Genomic DNA, 19,989 nt, shown 5'->3' on the forward strand with positions numbered 1-19,989 from the left:
ACTATGCTGGTCGCGCCACTTGAAACCATTGCCACTCACAGCACAACCCTTAAACAGTTGAGCTTGTGGAATAATACTAATACTTGAGAATAATACTCTTAATCAATTCCTGAAACCTCATTCATAAAGCATCTACTTCTGGTGTTCAGCCATTGGTCGTACTGAACGACTCTGTTCTTGTTCTCTATGACCAACCAGAGGGCAGAAAAAATGTTAAGGACGCACCAACTGGTTGGGCATTATGAATGAACACAATGACCAATGGAAGGATGGAATGGTGGCAGTATGCATGAATGAGTAAGAAGGATGGATGGATAAAATGGTCAGGAAATCGATGGGAATAAGAGAGGATGAAAGAATTGTGCAAAGATAGAAAAGTGAAAAAGCATGCAACATTTGAGGTGGATGCAAGGATAGGAGGATGAAGGTATAGATGGGTGGATGTAAGGGTAAATGAAACAATCAAAGGAAGGGTCAGATTTACTTGTGCTGATCTCTGTGTCAGTGGAGGTTTCGTTTTAAGTGGAGAGCATTTACATTTTCTGGCTACTTCCCTGCCAGCAGACAGGTGACTCTCAAACTCTACCCAGCAGCCTTGAGCTTCCCTACAAACCCCACTCCGGTAGACCTAGACTAACTGCATCAAGAGGTGTCCTCACAAAAATCCTCATTTCAAATGAGGGAGGGCTTCGTTAGTTTTCCCCTAGCAGACTGTTGCCCCAAACACATTCCTTCCCACAAACTAGGGCAAGAAACAAACCCCTGCCCAACGGAATGTGGTCCCCAACAAACCTCTCCATGAAGACTGGGCTTCTAACATTTTCCAATATGGAATACCAGGGCCTCCAGCAGACTTCACCATGCAGACCAGGGCCCAGAAAAATCTCGACCTAGGAGTCCAAGGTCACACTTAACATAATTTAGACTAAAATCTACAACATTCTCCCAGCAGAAGCTTTCCATCAAACTCTCCCCTGAACACCATGGCTCGCCCAACAAACTACAAGGCAGCAGACAACGCCACAGTAAATTAACCAGAACAGTGACTCATCTCGAATAGTTCTGTAAGCATTCCAACCGCAGGGCAGAGTGTCTGAGATGCTCTAGTGGGTTACCTTAGACGAGCCGGGAGTATAAAGGTTCTCGCAGTGCAACATACGAAAAAATAAATACATAGTTACAAAATAACCCATACAGAGAAACTTTTATTATCAAAGTGTGGCTGGCATAGGTCTCTGTGTATTTCTATACCATCTGAAAAAACACAATTCAGATCAAACAAGGTGTTGTGGCCCAATTCTGCTGCATCGCCCCCCCTTTGAAAGTATCTTTTCAGACAAAGTGCATTTTTTGTTTTGCTTTATGTCCAAACACACATTGCACAGTACATAAATAGTGACACAGTAAAAATGCCCCCCTTATTTACAAGTATAATATATATTTTCATATAATATATAAAACTTTATATTAAATCTAGGTAGGTGATAATTTGGGATATTCTGTGTGGCGCACCGGTTATCGGTGAGTGCGGAGAAGGATCTCTAGCCAGCAAGGGCACGAGGTGATAAACTGTCGCGAGTAACAAGGCCCCCAGCCCTTGGCAAAGCTGATACGGACGCTGTTCGGATCAAAGGGTCCGTCTGTGTACCCCAGCTCACTAGTGCGGTGTGAGAGTCTTGGCTGCTCGTAGTCAAACACTTTGGCAGAGTAGCCAGGAGGCACTTTGCGCACGACGAGGCCCCGGCCGTCAGTGCCATCCATGGTAGGGGAGTTGACGAAGACAGGGTGCTCACTGCGGTTGTAGGCCCAAACACCATCAGGCTCGCGGCTCAGCAGGATTCCCTGACCAATCTTGCTGCGCGTGCGGCACACGGCCTCGCTGCGGTGCTGCAGTTGCAGTTGTCCCAAGCACAGGCCGCTGCCTTGAGGTAGGTCATAGAAGATGCTTACGCACTGCTCGTGAACGGCATAGAGACGGCCCACCCGTGTGCGATGCTCCCAGTACGCCACGCTACACCAGTGGCTCTGTTTGGCACCGGATGTCGGCGACATCATGGCATCTGTAAAACAGAAAAACATGTGGTTAGGTGTGCGCAATAGTATAATTTCGAGTTACGGCATGGGTGTGTACGCTGATAGCGTAAACTGGTGATTCTTAATGAAAGCTTTACCGTAGCATGGAATCAGCCCTCACTTTCTAAAACATATCTCTTCGTTGTATTACTCACCACACAGCTGTTATAGTTAATGGTATGCAATCCCCTTAGTCCCATCTCAACAGAGGAGCTAGACAGGGTTCTCCCTTGTCACTTTTGTTTTTTGTATTCGTTTTGGAACCTTTCCTCCATCAATTAAGGCGATTTTTTCAGTTTTAAAGTTAATGACATTCACATTACATTTACTGCTTATGCAGATGACATCCTTCTAGTTATGTCTCATCCAGAGTGCTCTCTGTGTGCATTTTTTAATGAAAATCTTTATTCTGATGCTTTGGATTACAAATTAAACATTGATAAATTTGAAGTCATGCGCTTGAAGAAATATTGCATCAAACAACTATTTATTGATCTGGGACTTTCCTGGAACTCCATCAAAATTGAATGCTTAGGAATATGGTATTGTAATACTCTCAAGGATACTGTTAAAGCAAATACAGACAACCTTTCTAAACTCCACCATTTTTCTCAGAAATAGTCTCCATTATACATTTCATGGTGGTGTCGCTTAGAGACTATTAAAATGATGCTCCACCACATTATTAATTTCTTTCTCATAATGTTACCTATTGAGACCTCTAAGGCTTTTTTTGGCTTGATTGATAAACTCCTCCCCAAATGTTTATGGAATAGTAAATCACCTCAAATTTCTTAACAGAAATGAAAACTTCCCAAGGTTTCTGGTGGAGTAAATTTCCCTGACTTCATTACTTATCATATGGCTTTTGACATTAAGCAAATACAGTGTTATCTGTCCCGATATACCGACACTCCTCATAAATTATGGTTCACTCTAGAAAGTGCACTTCTGTCTCCTTTCCCACACCAATTTTGTTTTTTGTTTTAAATATCTTTATTTGCATTTTGTCAAACAAAGTACAGTGGACATAAATGGAGGGGAGAGGAAAGGGAAGGGAGGAAAGGAGCGACAGGTAATTGATTTTGTACGGATGGAAGAATAGACAGGTAACCAGTACAGGCACAGGAGAGGGACAGCAGTCATTTCCAGTGCAGTCGCTAACTGTAATGTACATTAACTCCACTTGGCCAGCTGCTGATCACAGAGTGCATATTTGACGTAGCAACTAACAGAAGGACCATTTTTAAGTGCCCATATAAATCAGAGAAAATGAGCCATCCTATCTCAACTTTACACATCCATGACTGTACCCGACTATATAGCTCCGTGCTAAATTGTGGTAAAATAAGATACAATTTGTTATTCATATAAATCTTACAATTAAACATAAAAGCAAACAAAGAAAAACATTGTCACAAACTGATTAGTGTGCATAGAGTAAATATGTATTTTAAGTAGCCATACTGAAGTATATGGGTCCCCCATCCTCCTGGTGATTAAGAGAATTAGCAATTGTATGATCGCTACCTTGGCTCTTGGAGAGTTCAGGCATGCCTGCGTCCACCCCATCGTGTCTCTCAACCTCCTGGGAGGAGCCACACCCCCCTCCCCGTCTGTACGCGTCTGGTCCGTCAGTATAGCGTCCGATAGATGGACAATAGGGTATTTACGCAGTCCCGCTATTTCCTCCCTGTGCAATGACGTGCTTTCAACTAGCGCCCATACAAAAGAGTTCCTCCATCCGGCCATTGCAGGGGGGCCGGCATGCTTCCAACCTTTAGTGATTACCCTCTTAGCTCTCCTTTTCCACACCAATACATTCTTTCTATGCCCAATCCTCCTACATTTTGCTTGCCCGTAACTGTTTCACAGGCTTCCTTCCACCTTATTGAAGCCATTTCCCATTCCTCCTCTCACTCCCTCCACTAAGTTCCTAAATTTTCCCATTTGGCATAATACATGGCGTAAACAAAAAGGGAAGACTCTGCGATGGAAAGCTTGGAAGAACAAATGCATTTCATCCCACAGTTATTCCACTCAGGTTCTTTTATGTCATTCAATGAGTTATCAACCTCATACACTCTCCCATGTACCATGGTACCCAGTATAATGAGTTGTCAGCTGTAATACAAGCTACTTTCACACAAACTACATACTTTTTAAAAACAGCAGATTGATTTACTCTCCCGTTTGTCTGTTTAAGGCTACACTTATTCACCTAGTCATTTGCTGGCGATGCAATTGACACATCAGGAACATCTGTTCATACGTTTTTTTCTTGCCAAATTCAAATTTTTGGTCTCTGGTTTGAGAAAAAAATTAATGCTATTACTCAGGTTCCTATACACCTTTCACATGATGTTCTGTTTCTGGGTAGCATGCACGATGTCTGGTCTACCAACAGAATTTGGGGAATTTGTTAGATCTTCTGACTTCAATTGCCATACATGTCACGTCCAACTGGAAGTGCACAGACAAGATCACTATTCCATGCTGGTGGAATTTAGTGTGCCATCATCATAGGCTAGACAAATTTAACCTCAGCTCAGTACAATTATCAACGAACGCAAAAGGATATGGTTGGCACAAACTATTTATCTTGTATTGCTATGACTAATAATTCTTCTCATTCCAGCTAATAACTATCATTTTTTATTTTTGTTATATGTACTTGACCTGCATTTATGCATAGATTATATTTGTTCTTGCTACTTTTTTTTTAATTATATCACAATCTGACCCAATACTTCTATTCTTCTTTCACTCTCTCTCTCTCCTTCCCCTTCCTTCTCTCTTTCCTTCGTTAATCTTATAATAAGGAAACCCAATATTTTTGACTGGTGTATTGCCTATATTCAATCTTTATTTATGCATTTTGAGATTTCCAGAATTCTCATCTCTGTTTAAACCTCGAAGTAATTCTTGCATGTTTGGCAGTGATGTATTTTATAGAATGTTCTTCAATAAAAAAGAATAAATGAATGTGCACACGCAACTAAACTTTCCTACTAATGGCCTGCTTAGCAGTTGTTTTAATCTTTACTATTTTTATCTTAAACCCCGCAACAGTGAAACCCAACAGACACAAACACAGCACTCGTTTCCGGAAATACATCTCTGGAGTGTCCTAACGTTTCTTAGAAAGGTAACAATTTCCAATTTTGTGAATGGAGTCTCCATCTTGTTTCCTTGTAAGTTCACAAGAGTGCGACTCGGCTGCATAATAAGTACTGGCAGTGCATTCAAAAGCTGCAATGTCGACAGCTTGGTGCTCAAACAGCATCAAACACGACGTCCTACTTAGTATGTAAGCACCACTGATCCCTTCCCAGCACGAGCCTCAACTACCTTCACTTAATCCTTCTTACACAATACAGACGCCTGTGTGTATTCAGTGATTCATCCAGCATCCGAACAAACATGCTCTGCGTAGAACGTCACGGTTCAGGAAAATCGGACCACAAAAATAGAAATCACGACAAAAGGTGGAAAAAAGAATCTTGTTTTAACAACACAACATTTCAGTAAAGTTAAGAAAACAAAAAGAAAAAAAATTATTATAAGATGACGTCACAGAAAAGGAGGGCAGACGGGGCTTGTGGGAAAGGTACAGCTCAGGCAAAGCGAGGGAGCATGAGAGAACGGGGAGCACGCAGACCTGGGCGGAAGCAGGAATAAAAATAAAAACCCACCAAGGTCAGGGCAGGTGAATATGGTGGAGGGAGGATGAGAGAAAGGGTGGCAGGGAAGCTGAGGATACATAAGAGGAAAGCCTAAAAACCAGAAGAGTTGGAGAGCAAATACCAAAAGAAGAGATGTGAATGAAGGGCCCCGGCGAGGGGGGGGGGGGGGGGCGGAAGAGAATGTCACAGACTAATCTTAACCCATGGGAAATTCTTGCAGGGAGCAAGGCCAGGCAGAGGATAGGTAGGTTGGGGGGGGAGGGGGGTGGGAGGAGCAGGTTTAAGTTTAGCTATACAGGAGTCAGGAGAGGTGTGTTCTGCCTCTTCCTGACTCTTGAGCCCCACAGGGGATAGGGTCAGATAAAAGAAAAAAAGAGGACCACCACCCTGCAAAATATGGCTTATGGGGATAACGTTAACAGCGTTTACCAGTACAGGACAGGTTGCGAGGGTGTTTGGGGGTTGGAGAGTCACATGCGGGCAGATCCACCCCTCGGGGGTGAAGGCAGCAGAGGCAAAAGGAAGGCGGTGTGAGGGATTCTGCGAACAGTTCAAAGAGTTTTTACTGGAGGATGTTTGGGAAGGGACGTGAAAGACATTGGAAAATGGCAGGAGGTCAGGGAGTGAAAGGGGGAAAGAATGAAGCATGGTTTGGGGCACTGGAGTGAAAATTTGGTGGAAGAGGGATTGACAGATTACAGATGTTTTGATGTCATTTAAATGTTATGTTAAAGTTGATCAAATGTTTTTCAGCCCTGTCCTAATAATTGGCCTTTTACGCTAAATGAGGATATGGCTTGGATTATTGTAGGAAGGAGAATGTGAACCCAGACTAAAGTGGTTCCACCCAGCCACCATGAAAGGAAACAACATGCAAGATGATATGGGTAGAATTCCCCTCTGGCGAAAAGGCAGCCTTTGTGCAAAAAACATCAAAGGGCTGTGTAGGGGTGGGCGTTGAGAGGGCCCCATCTCAACTCACAATTTACCCACCTCCTTTACAAGGGAATGAGCTGCTGTTTTCCCTGACAGCAGTGCCCCAGTCAGCTCTGCCTATGAAGCCCCTTTCTGGTGGGCAAGCAGCTGAAGGACCATCTACTGAATTGCATCTGGCTGCCAGGGGTATTAAGGCTGGGTCTCCAACAATTTGTTTCTGCCCGGCATGGCACAAAGTAGCTATGCTGTCCTTGTAAAATCTCCAAACGTTCCAAGGGACAATGCTTTATCATTTTCTTTTTTTAAATTAATTTCAGTAGATTTTTATTAAGAATTTTGTTTTTTCTCCCCAAAACCCATGACTTATAACATATAACATATAACACATACATAAAACAATTAACAAGCACTCTGCATCGCTTGTTGTTACAGTAAACAATCCCTGAAAAATCTCGGCTAGTCCAGCTTGCTTGGGAGGCTGGTGAGCCTGGATTTTGCAGTGGTACCGAAAGTGCTTCCATTGTGTCCACTGGAACACTTTTGCCCCCACAAAATTGGGGAGGCCACCAAACAGGCAGTTCCGCCTGGTAGGCTCCACTGAATAAGGCCCTAAATAAAAATGAATATATGCATAACTCAGCAAATTTGAAAGCAACCCGACGTATATCCACTCAAGTCACACACAAAGGAAGTGATTTTTGTTCACTTTTACAAAACAAGGGAAGCCCGAAAAATAAACATGGGGTCCATCTTTTATTCAGATTTCCCTCTTTCATCCATTTATGTGGGAAGTTACGTCTGGAAGCTTGTAATCACAAGTCCCACATTTCAGCGACCCATAGATTTAAAGTATGCTGGGTGGGCTACTAAAGCGATGGGGCAGCAGACGACTCGCCTTCGCTGCAGCGCTGCACCCCTGCTTGATTAAGGGGGACTTTTCATAAAGAGTGCTGCTGCCGACTCGGCGGCACAGCTTTCAGTGAAATTGCTCATTACTAGCCGGCGTTCAATGCAATAGTGGCATTAGGTAGCATCCATAATTTTGCCAAATTTCAAAGAAAACCTCCAAAAGCAGGAATGTTGCAGTTGGGACCACAGGAAGGTGTCTCCCTCAGAGGAGCCAGCGGAGGCTCTAGACATTTAATGAGATGGGAGAACCAGGAGTTGGGCAGGTGGGGCATCCACCGATCTTTGGCAGATGACCTATTGTCACCCACCTCTAAACAAGGCCTGGATCATTGAGATTCAGAAGGTGAGGTTCAACACCCTGTTAGATCAGCGTCCTGGCTGCTAGGGATAACATGAGAAATGAACAACCCTTGGCTAAGCGCCTTGGACTGTACTGATTCACTTGGAATGTGATTCGTTTTATATTAATGTAAATTACTGGTCTTCCAAATACATAGTCAACCCTCCCAACTTTTAAACACGTGGCCAGCAAACTTGCACAGATCACTACAGCAGGGGGCTCTTAACTCGAAGAGCAAGCTTATGTGCAAACCCCCCTGGCCAGCACTATCACTCAAACTGATAAATATTGAACATTTTAACTCAGTCCTTTAACTTACACTGATAACATCTCAAATTAACAACCTCCAAACTCAGATGACATCACCGATAAAAAAAAAACCTACATCTGAACATTGGCTTTTTTATTGTGATATCACATAAACAACTGTACCTTAACACCCAGCCTTAATAATGCCACTCCAAGAGAACAAACAACCTTAGCCCAGGTCCCTGGACTTCCTTAAAGGCATCACAAATTAACAACCTTAGTTTACTGCCATGGGCGTGTCTGTTCATCATACATGAGAAATCTGAACTTAGTGCCCGGGGCATTACTGATGTAAACCCTATGATCTTTAGTAACAACATCACACATAAACACCATGACCTCTGCTCCCTACCTTTCCCAGTAACATTAGCCGAACAACCACAGCTAAGCTGTCCTTTATTGTAGATATCACACATGACAAGCTGTACCTTAATTCCAAGGACTCTGCTCAGGACATTACATGGCTGAGCTTAGATCATTCAAACTTCTGCACTGCACACATTGCTTTAAGTGTGACGTCATAAAAAAAATCACTTGGTATGTTTCTCCTGCAGAAAATGAAGAGCAACGCCCGGGTCATGCGTTTTAATTCCAGCAGCCTTTGTCCTATTCATTGCGGTGATAAGATGAGTTCTCATCCAGGAGAGCCAGCGCCATAGAATCCACAATCAGCCACACAAAGCAAGGAATCCGGGCAATGACACTTCAAATCCCAGAGCACCCACAGCGTGTGAAGCCAACCTGGCTGACCAGGTCTGAATAAACCTGCATCCGCATCACCTGTGATTATTTCAGAACTAGAACATCTGACAAACCCACGAGCTGCAACTTTTACAATTATCCGATACCCTTGACGTCTGCATCAAAAACGTTGGCTTTTTGGCAGCTCTAAGCGATAGTCCTCTAAGGATATGATCACCGCTTTGCTTGGTGGGTGGGCATGTGTTTGTGTGTGTTTACCCTGTCTGAGGCGTGGAGTCTGTGAATGGGTGTTCGAGTGTATGCGAGTGGTGTGAGGGAAGTCAGGAAGATGGCTTATTCTTTGACATTCCGATCCAAAATCTGAAGTGCCCTCAAGTGCCGCTTTGGGCACGGCTCCCAGTGCTTTCGTCATGTGGGCACTAAGCTCCCTGACAATGTATGACAAGCCCCCCACTCTCTTTCCCCCAAGCCGTCACTTGTCAGCTCCTATTATGTGGCACACAGGCTGGTCCCATCAATTTGCTCCAGAGACTGCATTGATGCACTGGCCTTTGCAGCCCGGTGAATGCCAGGCCACCAGAGTTTCCAACTCCAAATACACGTTGTTAAAGCCCAGCTTCTGATACTCTAGGTAGTCCATGACCGCCTCCCCTTTGTGCACCCCTAACCACTTTGGCTACAGCTTTCATCCCGAATACCTCCATTTGGGGTGAAGGGATATTAAAGGCACCCCAGAGACAGCAGAGTATGGACTGGTCTTTGTCATCAAACACCAGTGGAAGGACAACACAATGAATTTACGAAGGCTCGCAATGAAAAAGGGAGGCATCTTTAGTGCATACCGTCATGTCCAAATAATGCAATACCAGACTTTCCACCATAAGTGTAAATAGTAGTTGGGTGGCGACTTTTGAGCCAATAGTACATTTGATTAATGTTCCATTAGTGCACTGCAAGAGTTGGGTGGCGGCTATTGAGTAAATAGTAAATCTGATTAATGGTCCATTAGTGCACTGCAGGAGTTGGGTGGCGGCTATTGAGTAAATAGTAAATCTGATTAATGGTCCATTAGTGCATTGCAAGAGTTGGGTGGTGACTAGTAAGTCAATAGTAAAAGCGATTAATGATCCATTAGTGCATTGCAAGAGTTATATAACATCACCAATGTATATAAATGTACCTCTAGTGGACGGTGCTTTACATTAATGTAAATATATATATACACACACACACATTATACATACATACCCACGCATATGTGCAATTGCGTCTTCTCATATATTTGCATGCAAGTTTATCAGATTAGGACCTTGAGGCAGAGTTTGACAATTCGGCTGTGAGGGCCCCGGATCCTGGTTCCCACCATCTCCTTAAGCGCAATAAGTAACATGGGTTTATGAATGACAACGCATCAGTTTGTAAACCAGGCGTGCCGACCCTCTGTGCTGAATTCTTCATCCATTGCTGGATTCTGAACTACAGCAGAAGCATCTCTTGGTAGTCAACAGCCAATGACCAGTGGGCCATCCACCCTACCCAGGCGTCTGGGCCCTGTGCACACATACCTTGCAGGGTCTCAGGCTTCACCCTGGTGTACTCATCACAGTTGCTCCTTTGTGTCTGCCCCAGCTCGCTTCAATTCTTTGCCCTGGCTTAGTCCCCGCTGCTTCTGTTCCTGGCACTCACTATTTGCAGTTACTCTGTGTTTTTAAATATCCGCCCCAAGGGGAAACAGCCTTAACAACGAGGTTTTTACCTCGTTGTGCCTTTACCATGCATTTTTTAGCACGCATATTTTTACCGCGAATATGCATTTACAACGCATGCCAATACCACGCATTTAAGCTAAGTTGGAGGGGAGGGGGGGGGGGGGGTGTTGGATCTCCCCCCACAAAAACATAGGATTTAAATCTAAAAACAATGCGTGGTATTGGCATGCGTTATAAATGCATATTCGCGGTAAAAACATGCGCACTAAACAATGCGTGGCAAAGCCATGCGAAGTAATTACCTGCGTTGTTCCGGTAATTACCTGCGTTGTACCGTCGTACAACCGCCCCGAGCCTCTGCTTTCTCTCAGACCCAGGGGTTTCTTCGCTGCATTCCTGTAAGGCTGAGGGCGTCGCATCGAATCCGCAGAGCTCCAGCTGATATGGTGGCTTTTCATCTCCCGAATTATGCGGCCTGGCATCACTTATGTAAACCTGCATCTATTTAACCTACAGACCTCTTTAAAAGCCTGCTCAGTCCATTAGCTACAAGTGTGTTTTTGTTATATTATTGAGATATTACCACTTAACCCCACACATTCTGAGCCACTGCAAGGCTCGCTGCTCCCAAGAGTTTCTTTCTGGAAATACTGCAATTGTAATAAAAAGACTAGACAAAAAGACAGGGGCCTGTACACAAAAAGACAATGCACTTAGTATGCAGTCCAGGTGCTGCAAAGTGCTTACGGCACTTCATTGGAACCAGAGTGCTGTGTTCACGCCGACGCTGAATCGGAGGTGAAGGGGCAAGTGTGGGACAGAAGCACTTCAGTATGGAATCTCGGGGTGATGCCGCGGAGCGCACTTGTGCTAGGAAGGGAGAATGAATGTGTGATGCATGCACAATACTAGCTGCACAAAGCTCTGACTCGAACAGCTTTGGGAAGCACTTTCCAACCCCAGTGTTCAGGTGGGAGAGGACCCGCAGGCTGAGAGCTGCAGCGACCCCTCAGGTAGGAGTGACTGATCTCAGGTGGGTTGCATGCGAAAGCGAAGGCTGCAGTTTTTTTCTGGGTAAAACGTGGTCTTCGTGTTACCGTAAGCTATCTGCCCGTCGATAGCCATGACATCAGAAGTTATACAAGTCTGCAGCATTATCCACATAAAAGTATGGATTTGCCACACTTGCCACATAATCTATCCTCTTCTGCAGATTTTGAAGATTTGTAAGAAAAACAAAATGTTTCTATCTCAAATAGATCAAAAGTTACTAAAACATTGGCACGTGTTGCAGTGGCTGATCGTTTGCTGTGTGTTGGCAGGACACTTTTTAGTTGCTAGTTACTGTACTTAAGGGTTAAACTGATATGAATGAGGTGAAATATTTGCCCTGCAATCTAAACAGTGGGAAAAATGACAAAACAGTGAAGCCGTACAACCACAAAGGGTGCCGCATTATGTCACATAATTAGCTTTTCTTTCCACATAATTTAGTTCATTTAGTGGGGTCCACTCTGGTAATGGCATTCATTTTGTGTGGATTTCCATAAGCTACGAAGAAGCATCTAGTGTTTCTGAACGTCTCCCCCATCATGGAATGTGTGCAGCAGCCACTCAGCTGGAGACTGAAAGTTTTGAAAGAATGTTGGAAACTACTGCTTGATTGGGATGGAAGAAGGAGGAAGCGGTAAATGGCAATACTGTTGGGCGTGTTTGTACAACAACCCTGTCCTAGTAAAACTGTATTAAGAGTTCTTGAATTGTGAGGGCCGGTAAATCACTAACCTGCCTAAGGAAGTGATTCTTCTAAAAAAAATTAAAAAAAGAGCCACATTGAAAGGCAACACTTCAATCAGGGTTTTACACTGACTTAAATGGAGGTGGCATTAAGTTAGTGAGACAGAATCCACACTGAAAATGGTAGCAATTATGGTGCAGTCATTCTTGTAAGTTCCTCTAGAAAAGCTCTGACTTGAAGTGTGTTTTTTCATTCCTGCTGTAACCCGTCTGTCTATACGTCTCAATGTACCGCAACTGGGCATATAGTAATGCTCGGCTACTAAGTGTGGAAGTGCAGAAGGTGTCATAATAGGTCTTGTTCGTCAGTTAGCAAGGCAAACACCATACCACAAAGTGCAAACACCATACCACAAAGTGCAAACACTATACCACAAAGTGCTCCCACCTCCCCATGTAGTATAATCTTGCAGCAGATATCTAAATATCTGAACTCAAGAATTCAGCTACTGATGCTTAGGTACACATTTTGAGTAAGTTCGGCTATACTGGCAACTTCTAAGCCATGTCCGACCCATGATGGGCAAGTATCACTGCCATTGCTGGACCATCTTCACCGGTCAGAGATTGACGCATCTGATAACGTAGCTCATTCTCTCCCATACACTAACCTATCTAAACCTATCTGATGTGCATCTACTCCGAAGAATCCCTTCTGTGGTGTGGGAGTAGAGCGGGATTTGTTTTACGTTCTCTTTGAAATTCAGCTGAAATAACTTTTGAACCATCATGTTAGTGTCTTGTTGACATTGATGAAAAGAATTCCCCATTACCAACCACTTGCACAGATAAGGGTAAACATGCATGGCTTCTCTGCTGAGACAGATGGCTGGATAGATATTTACTAAATACTTGAGAGGTTGATTTTACTCCAGATGGCACAACTTAACTCTTAAAGGGTTTCTAGTGTTGGCCTTAGGTTTCATGTTTTCAAGAACAGGAAGTATTCTCCTACCTCCCCTGCAAGTTCTCCCTTGATAGCTCCATTTTTTGGAGTGCTCAAATCCAAGTCATTGAAAATGATCTTGTTTCATGATCTTGCGCCTCTGCCTGTGGTTAATTGAAGTCTATATGAATTCCATGAAGTCACCCCAGGTGATGGTCTGCAGTACCTACGTGTTTCAGGTGATCTGCGAGGTCTGCAGGAAGAGCTTCAGTACCCCCCCCTCCCCCCCCCCCCCCCCCCCGTGGGGATGTTGATGTACAGGAAAGTGAAACTTCAAGCCCTTGCCTCTTTGGGTGATTATTTCTAAGCAGAAGACAGAATATTTCCCTGAAATAAGTCTTTCTGGGGCATTTCAGATTGATGCAATGAAGGAGTCTGCGACAACCTACATGTCTGGTATAGCCTGGAACTGAAGGTTTCTGGTGTGATTGCTCTCTTGCCTGCGGGTCCTACATAAGAATAGGAATCCTAAGCTGTAAAGCTCCCACTGATGTGGAGGGTCGGCTTCCCTTTTTAATCTTTTCTAGGATCTCGTTGACTCCTCGCCCGAGCAAATGATTTCCATCAAAGTGCATGTTTAGTGCCTGCACATCTGGCCGAGATCCAGGCACTCTCGCCATGACTCACACACGCATCCAGCCAACTGCCTGCTCTTCGGAGTCTGCGGCATCCAGGGAGGTCCAGATGCAGGTGTTTGCAATTACAATGCTCTACTTAACAATAGCATCTGCCTTCCTTTACTGCTCCTCCAGTGAAGACTTTACAAGTTCCTCCCTGTGTGCTACCCTGCCGGCGCGCTCAGTAGTAATCCACATGAAATGGCGGCCCCTGGCATCGCATCCTTACCCACTGTCTCTAGTCTCATCTCTGCCTGCCGGGGATCCAGCAGTGTAGCCTGGTTGAACGTGCTTCCTGGCAGTGGTGACCATCACCAAGTCAGGGTTGGCACACCAATGAAGCGATATAGTCACCCTATAGATTTTCACACTCATCTCCACAGACGGGGCTAAGATCTCATCCCAATTGTTAGATGTCGAAATGTCTCAGAACTTCTTCAATGTCGAACACTAGGCGTTTTCCAGAGGGAACTGATCAGCCTCAATGACTCCCCAGGCTCGTTTATGGAACATGAAGCTGGTGCCGGGCTTTGTCGCTTACGACGGTCTCTCACGGTCGCCTTTGATATTTCAAGGCTGATGGTTCAGGGCTGGCAGCGAGCCTCTAGGCCGACACCATCAACATGGCATCTGGTGCCATTTTGTTTCAGTTTCTTCTGCGCTGGAGGTGCCTTTTGGTGTTCTTTTGAGGAGGTTAACAATTTTTGCTAACCAGCTTACTCGAGGAATGCATGCATTTTATATCTAAGATGGATTTTCAAAGGCATCATCCTTATCTTGGTCAAGATCACAAGTTTCTTAGCCCCTGTGCCGCTGGCCTCTCCCACTTCAGTGCGCTACTCTATGGAGTCAGAAACACGGTCAAGGCGGTCTTCCTTGGCATTCAAGATCACAGGCGATATCTACTGCTGCAAACAACAAATCTTCACACTTTAGCGTTTACAACACTCACAGGCCAAGAACCTGGTGTATCTGAAGCCTTATGGAAAACAAAGATTATACTGTGTACATTCATCCATGGGAATAGCTTATTAAATAGAGAGCAAAGACCATGCTCTGACAGAAGCCCTTCTGATTTCCGAGAGGTAGGCTCCTGCTTGGGTGAATATCTTTCTTCGCTCGTCCCGCGGAGTTCTAAACACAACTGTAGAACAAGCATTTGGCAAGTGTTTGAGCTATTAGCATTGTAAATGAAAATACTTTTTATTAATGTGTTTTAAAAAGAAAACAGATACATAAAAGGTATTGTCATTTACAATGGCAATAGCTCAAACTCTAGTAAATGCAAGACCTATTGCATTGCAAATGCGTTAGGAGAGAGCGTGTCCTGCCTGTTTCTGCAGGCAAGAGCAGGCAGAATGAAGCTCTTTGAGAAAATAGTGCACAGAGGCTGAAATTAAAGCTTATGGAGCAACAACACACGGAAAAGGGGGTGTCCTCATGGGAGGTTACAAAATGGGAAAAGGTGGTACTAAGGAGGGACTACTAAGCCTATTGACTAACGAAAAGCCTCAGTTTACAATGGACAATGACACAAGCCAATGAAAAAACTGGGCGGGAAGTGGGCGGAGTTTCACATCCATACCTTAATACAGCATGCCTTGCAGAGCAGTGCACACGCTGCCCAGGCTCGACCTAAAAACATTCTATAAAGTGGCACTGGACGGTGTGGCATTGTGGGCTTTTGGGGCGAGTGCGGAGTCCTCATTGAGGCAACTTGAGAAAGGCCTGTAGTTGACGCCCAATATTTCAGAATTAGAAATACAAGTTACTATTCAAAGTCACGCCAGTAGAGGGCAGAATTATGCACAGAATGTGCTTTATATAATACAATTTAAATAATGCCCTTAGCCATTCATTATAACACAACCTATTAAGAGGAAGCTACCTTTGCACAACTTAAGAACCTAATTGGATTCTGCTGGTTGATGGATAAAAAGCCCCTTAACTAGTTCTTAGGTTCTGCTTTCAACCATAGGAGTTCCTGATAGAAACAACCTGTAGTCCATTTGCACCCCATTTATGGTTTTAGCATTTACATCAATACAATCTCCCATCTCGACGTAACAAAATGCCAGATTGCTTTCAGCATGCAAGGCTGGGGCTAGTACCCAGAGTACGTATTTAAAAAAAGCACTCTTTAATCAGTGTCGGTTGTTGCAGGTGATGGCTGCTGGCACTCATATTTGCAGACCAGAGCATTGTTTTTCTTATCAGTCCTTGACCCAGGGGAAAAGAGGAAAAAAAGACAAAGGGGACAAGAAGGATGAAAATGAAGATAGGATAACTGTGACAAAGGCAGAAAGAAGGTAGGAAAATATTGCACGGAGGAAATTTGAAGGAGAGGTGGGGGTAGCAATGGATGAGCTTGGAAGGGGCAACTCAGAGTGCGGGGTGAGGATCTGAAGTGGGCAAGAGGATGCCCTGGAGAGCGAAAGGAAACATCTGCACTCCCAGAGAGTGTTAAAAAAAAAAAAGGAAAAACTAGTTCCCTGATGTGGAGCGATAGAAGGGCAGAAGTCCTTCTATCAGAGGATGTTAAAGAAGCTAGCTCAAGGGGAGGGTTAAACACAAGAAGAGGAAGGAAAGCTTTTTATAAATATGCACGCAAACGAGATTGAAAAGAAAGACAAACGTGGGTAAGCAAAGGACTGAGCCAACGCCCCTGTAAGTATTGTTATTGTCCACATTAGGTCTTTGACAACAGACCGCTCAAAGTGATCTGTGTGCGAGACCTAAACATTGGGCTCCAGCACTTAAACATAGGTTTGGAAATAGCATAAAGACGAGTTTCCAAACATACTTTCTTGAAACTACACAGCATTCCTATTCTAGCACCATGCTGTAAATCTGGCAAGCTCTCTACAGAGTGCAGGCGGGGCAGGTTCCTTGGATGATATCATTAAAGAGCTGGAGTGGTTGTGCCGGGGACAAGAATGCAAATGGCGATCTAATTATTGCAGTGGGGAGAGAGTGATATACAAAATTTGCCTTAGTAGTTCTAAAGAATCAATTAAAACTGATTACTACACAGCACAAATAAAGCCATATACTAATGCCTCCAAATCCCTCTTCTCTTTCAAATAATAATAGAACTGACTGTCCTGAAGGGAGCTGATACAGCTACCACTAATTCAGAGGTCTGCAACTCTCTAGCCATAACTTTTCAGGCGAAATTCCTAGAGATCTTTAACAGTTTGTACAACAGTGGCACATCGTTGTTATCCACTAACTCATTCGCCAAGCTCTAGGCACTTTGCTGTTCCTTCTCCAGCACAAATTGTTGACTCACAGCTTTGATTAGATCTGGTTCTCCAAAGACCTGTGTTCCCCCTTGGGTGATTCACCTGGTTCCTGAAGTTATATCACCTTACTTTGCAGCTATCTTTTCCATCATGTTTAAAACAGGTGTTTTTCCTACTGCCTGGAAAGCTGCATCGGTACTTCCTCTTCTGAAGAACCCACTCTCGATCCGCTTGATTCCAATACTTATCACCCTATTGCAAGGCTTCCCTTTCTGGCTAAGTTAGCAGAGAAAGTGATGAACATCCAACCTTCCTACTACTTGGAGGTTAATCATTTTCTAGAAGATACGCAGTTCGGCTTCAGAGAAAATCATACCACTGAATCTGCGCTGCTCACAGCCACCGAGGAAATTAGATCATCCCTTGATAAGGGAGGTAATGCGGTGCTGATTTTGCTCGATCTTTCATCAGCCTTCAATACAGTCAATCATGATTCATGAAGTACTTCTTGAACGTTTGCAGAATTTGTGTTTCCTCGATTCAGCATTGGTGTTGATTAAATCTGATCTGCCAGGTCACCAACAAGCGGTGTCAAGTGGGATTTTTAACTCAGGAGCCTTCTGTTTGCCTTGTGGGGTACCTCAGGGCTCTTCCCTATCCCCAACCCTATTTAATCTTTACGTCACTCCACTTGCCATTTTGATTTGATCCTTTGGGCTCTCCCTGGCATCGTATGCCGACGATATTCAAATTATTGTATCAGTGGCGAAGGGTGAAAGTGGGGCCCGGTGATACGTTTAATAAATGTATGAGTGCAGTGAACAGCTGGATGGCCTGCAATTGTTTAATTTTGAACTCCACAAAAAACGAGGTCACCCAATTTGTTAAAAATCCAGAAATTGGTCCCACAACTGGTGGCCATCAGATCAGGTCTAGCACCCACGCCAACCTCAAAAGTAAAAAACCTGGGGTTTTTGCTGGATAGTGATTTGAATTTTTAAAATCAAATTAACATAACTACTTTCTATATTCACTCCAGACCCTTCCTCTCACTACCCTTACACCACACATAGTTCTGTAACAACAGTGCTCCCGCGTAGACGCAGGTCGTAGCACGCCCCGTCCCGAATTGCGAGACTGGAAGAGCCCTATGATGAAGTATGACACCAAGGGCCTTTTTGGTGTGTGTGGGGGTATTTAAGCAAACCCTGAGTGCGTCCACTCCAGGATGAGAAACACACTTACTTAACACAGTAGGAACCTCATTTTAGAAACCCCCTTTTACGGTGGATCTCTTTGATTGATTACAGTATATTAGAGGAGGACGTATCCACCTCTAGTGTCCTTAGAAGACACTACCTCTTCACTCCCTAATTTTGTTGTTTGAAGCCTTCATAAATCATCTCCAAATCTTCATGAATCACCACAAATTATGATGTGCCATCAGATTGCGATGAATTTGCCAAGATGTTTGTTCATTGTCCCAAATGACAGTGGAGTGAACCAGATCTTCGGGACTGCCCCAGTTCATCGTGAATTGCCACTGACTGCCCCGTATTTCCTTGAAGCACCTTGATTGCCACCAAATAATCATGAATTGCCCCAGCTCTTCACACATCATCGAGATAGTGACAAATTTCCCACTTCACCCAAGGCGAAGCTTATTTTCTTCAGGTTATTTAAAGAGGACTGAAACAGAGAAACATACCAGTGAGTGAAGAGTGTGTGTTTCACACCCATGAGCAAAAACAACAAAATATTAAACACTTTGGAGGGGAAGAAAGAATAATATGCACCGAGCTAGAGTGAAAAAGTGCATGTAACACTTTTGGAAGTATTAACAATATTCTGCAACAAACCTGAAACTGGTAACAACTTTTTTACCCATCAACGACTGCAAATATCAGGGTGCGCCACACCCGGCAGTTACAATGTTGTATATGGAATTTGCATGGTTGAAAGAAAATAGTCTTTAACACACCAGTAGGAAAAGGGGAGGGATGTGTCCTACTAACTTAAGACCTCAAGTGGCAGCTCGTAGAAGTTAAGCCGTTAGGTTTGCAGCTATTGACATCGGTTTTTCTCTCAGAGAGAAACTGGCCGAGTTCTGCACCCTGTTCCCTCTACCACATCTCTAATGCATGCCAAGGTCTGTGCAACCCTGGTCAGGATTACAGAACTATTGACTCACTGGAGGAGCCACGCTGGCAGCATAGGTCCTTCTGCAGTAAGATCAGAGAGGGCATACAACATGGCGATGAGCGGTCTCTCGAGCCTCTATGTTCGAATGAGAGAGCGGGTCTCCCCTACCTCTCCCCGACATCCACCATAGCAATAGGTCAAATGTAGACGTGCCTCCACAGCAGACCCGTCTTTTGCTGAGATGACTAATCCCGTAGGACCCAGAACCATCACTCACTTACCACCAGCACAACTATGCCTCCCCAGAGCTATCTCTCATCTTTGGAAGAGCAAACCCTCGCTCAGCTGACTATCTCCTGCTCACTTCAAACAGCATAGCTACCCCTTGTTCGTCACAGACAGAAGAGCTACCCCTCACCTAGACAGCAGAACCCCACTGGTTACAGAGCATGCCTTCCTCTGCTGATCTACACCTGTACATCAGATCAACTACCTACCTGTTGGTTTATTTTGTGTATATCAACCCACCTATCCCATAGCTCCCATAGGTAAACCTCTACACAGAACAGTGTCCTCAT

At 44.2% G+C, this 19,989-nt stretch overlaps 1 protein-coding gene across 1 annotated transcript in view; it reads right to left on the minus strand.

Annotated features, from left to right (window-relative positions):
• Window positions 1–1,185: 1,185 nt before the first annotated feature.
• Window positions 1,186–19,989, minus strand: part of SMAD6 (SMAD family member 6) — a 119,907-nt gene continuing 101,103 nt past the window's right edge. Inside the window, exon 4 of the mRNA XM_085644603.1 lies at window positions 1,186–2,060. Coding sequence (XP_085500729.1) covers window positions 1,516–2,060 — 545 coding nt within the window. The 3' untranslated portion in view covers window positions 1,186–1,515. The remainder of the gene's footprint in view (window positions 2,061–19,989) is intronic.

The sequence above is a fragment of the Triturus cristatus genome, chromosome 3_1 (assembly GCF_964204655.1).
Source record: "Triturus cristatus chromosome 3_1, aTriCri1.1, whole genome shotgun sequence".
Lineage (NCBI taxonomy): Eukaryota > Metazoa > Chordata > Amphibia > Caudata > Salamandridae > Triturus > Triturus cristatus.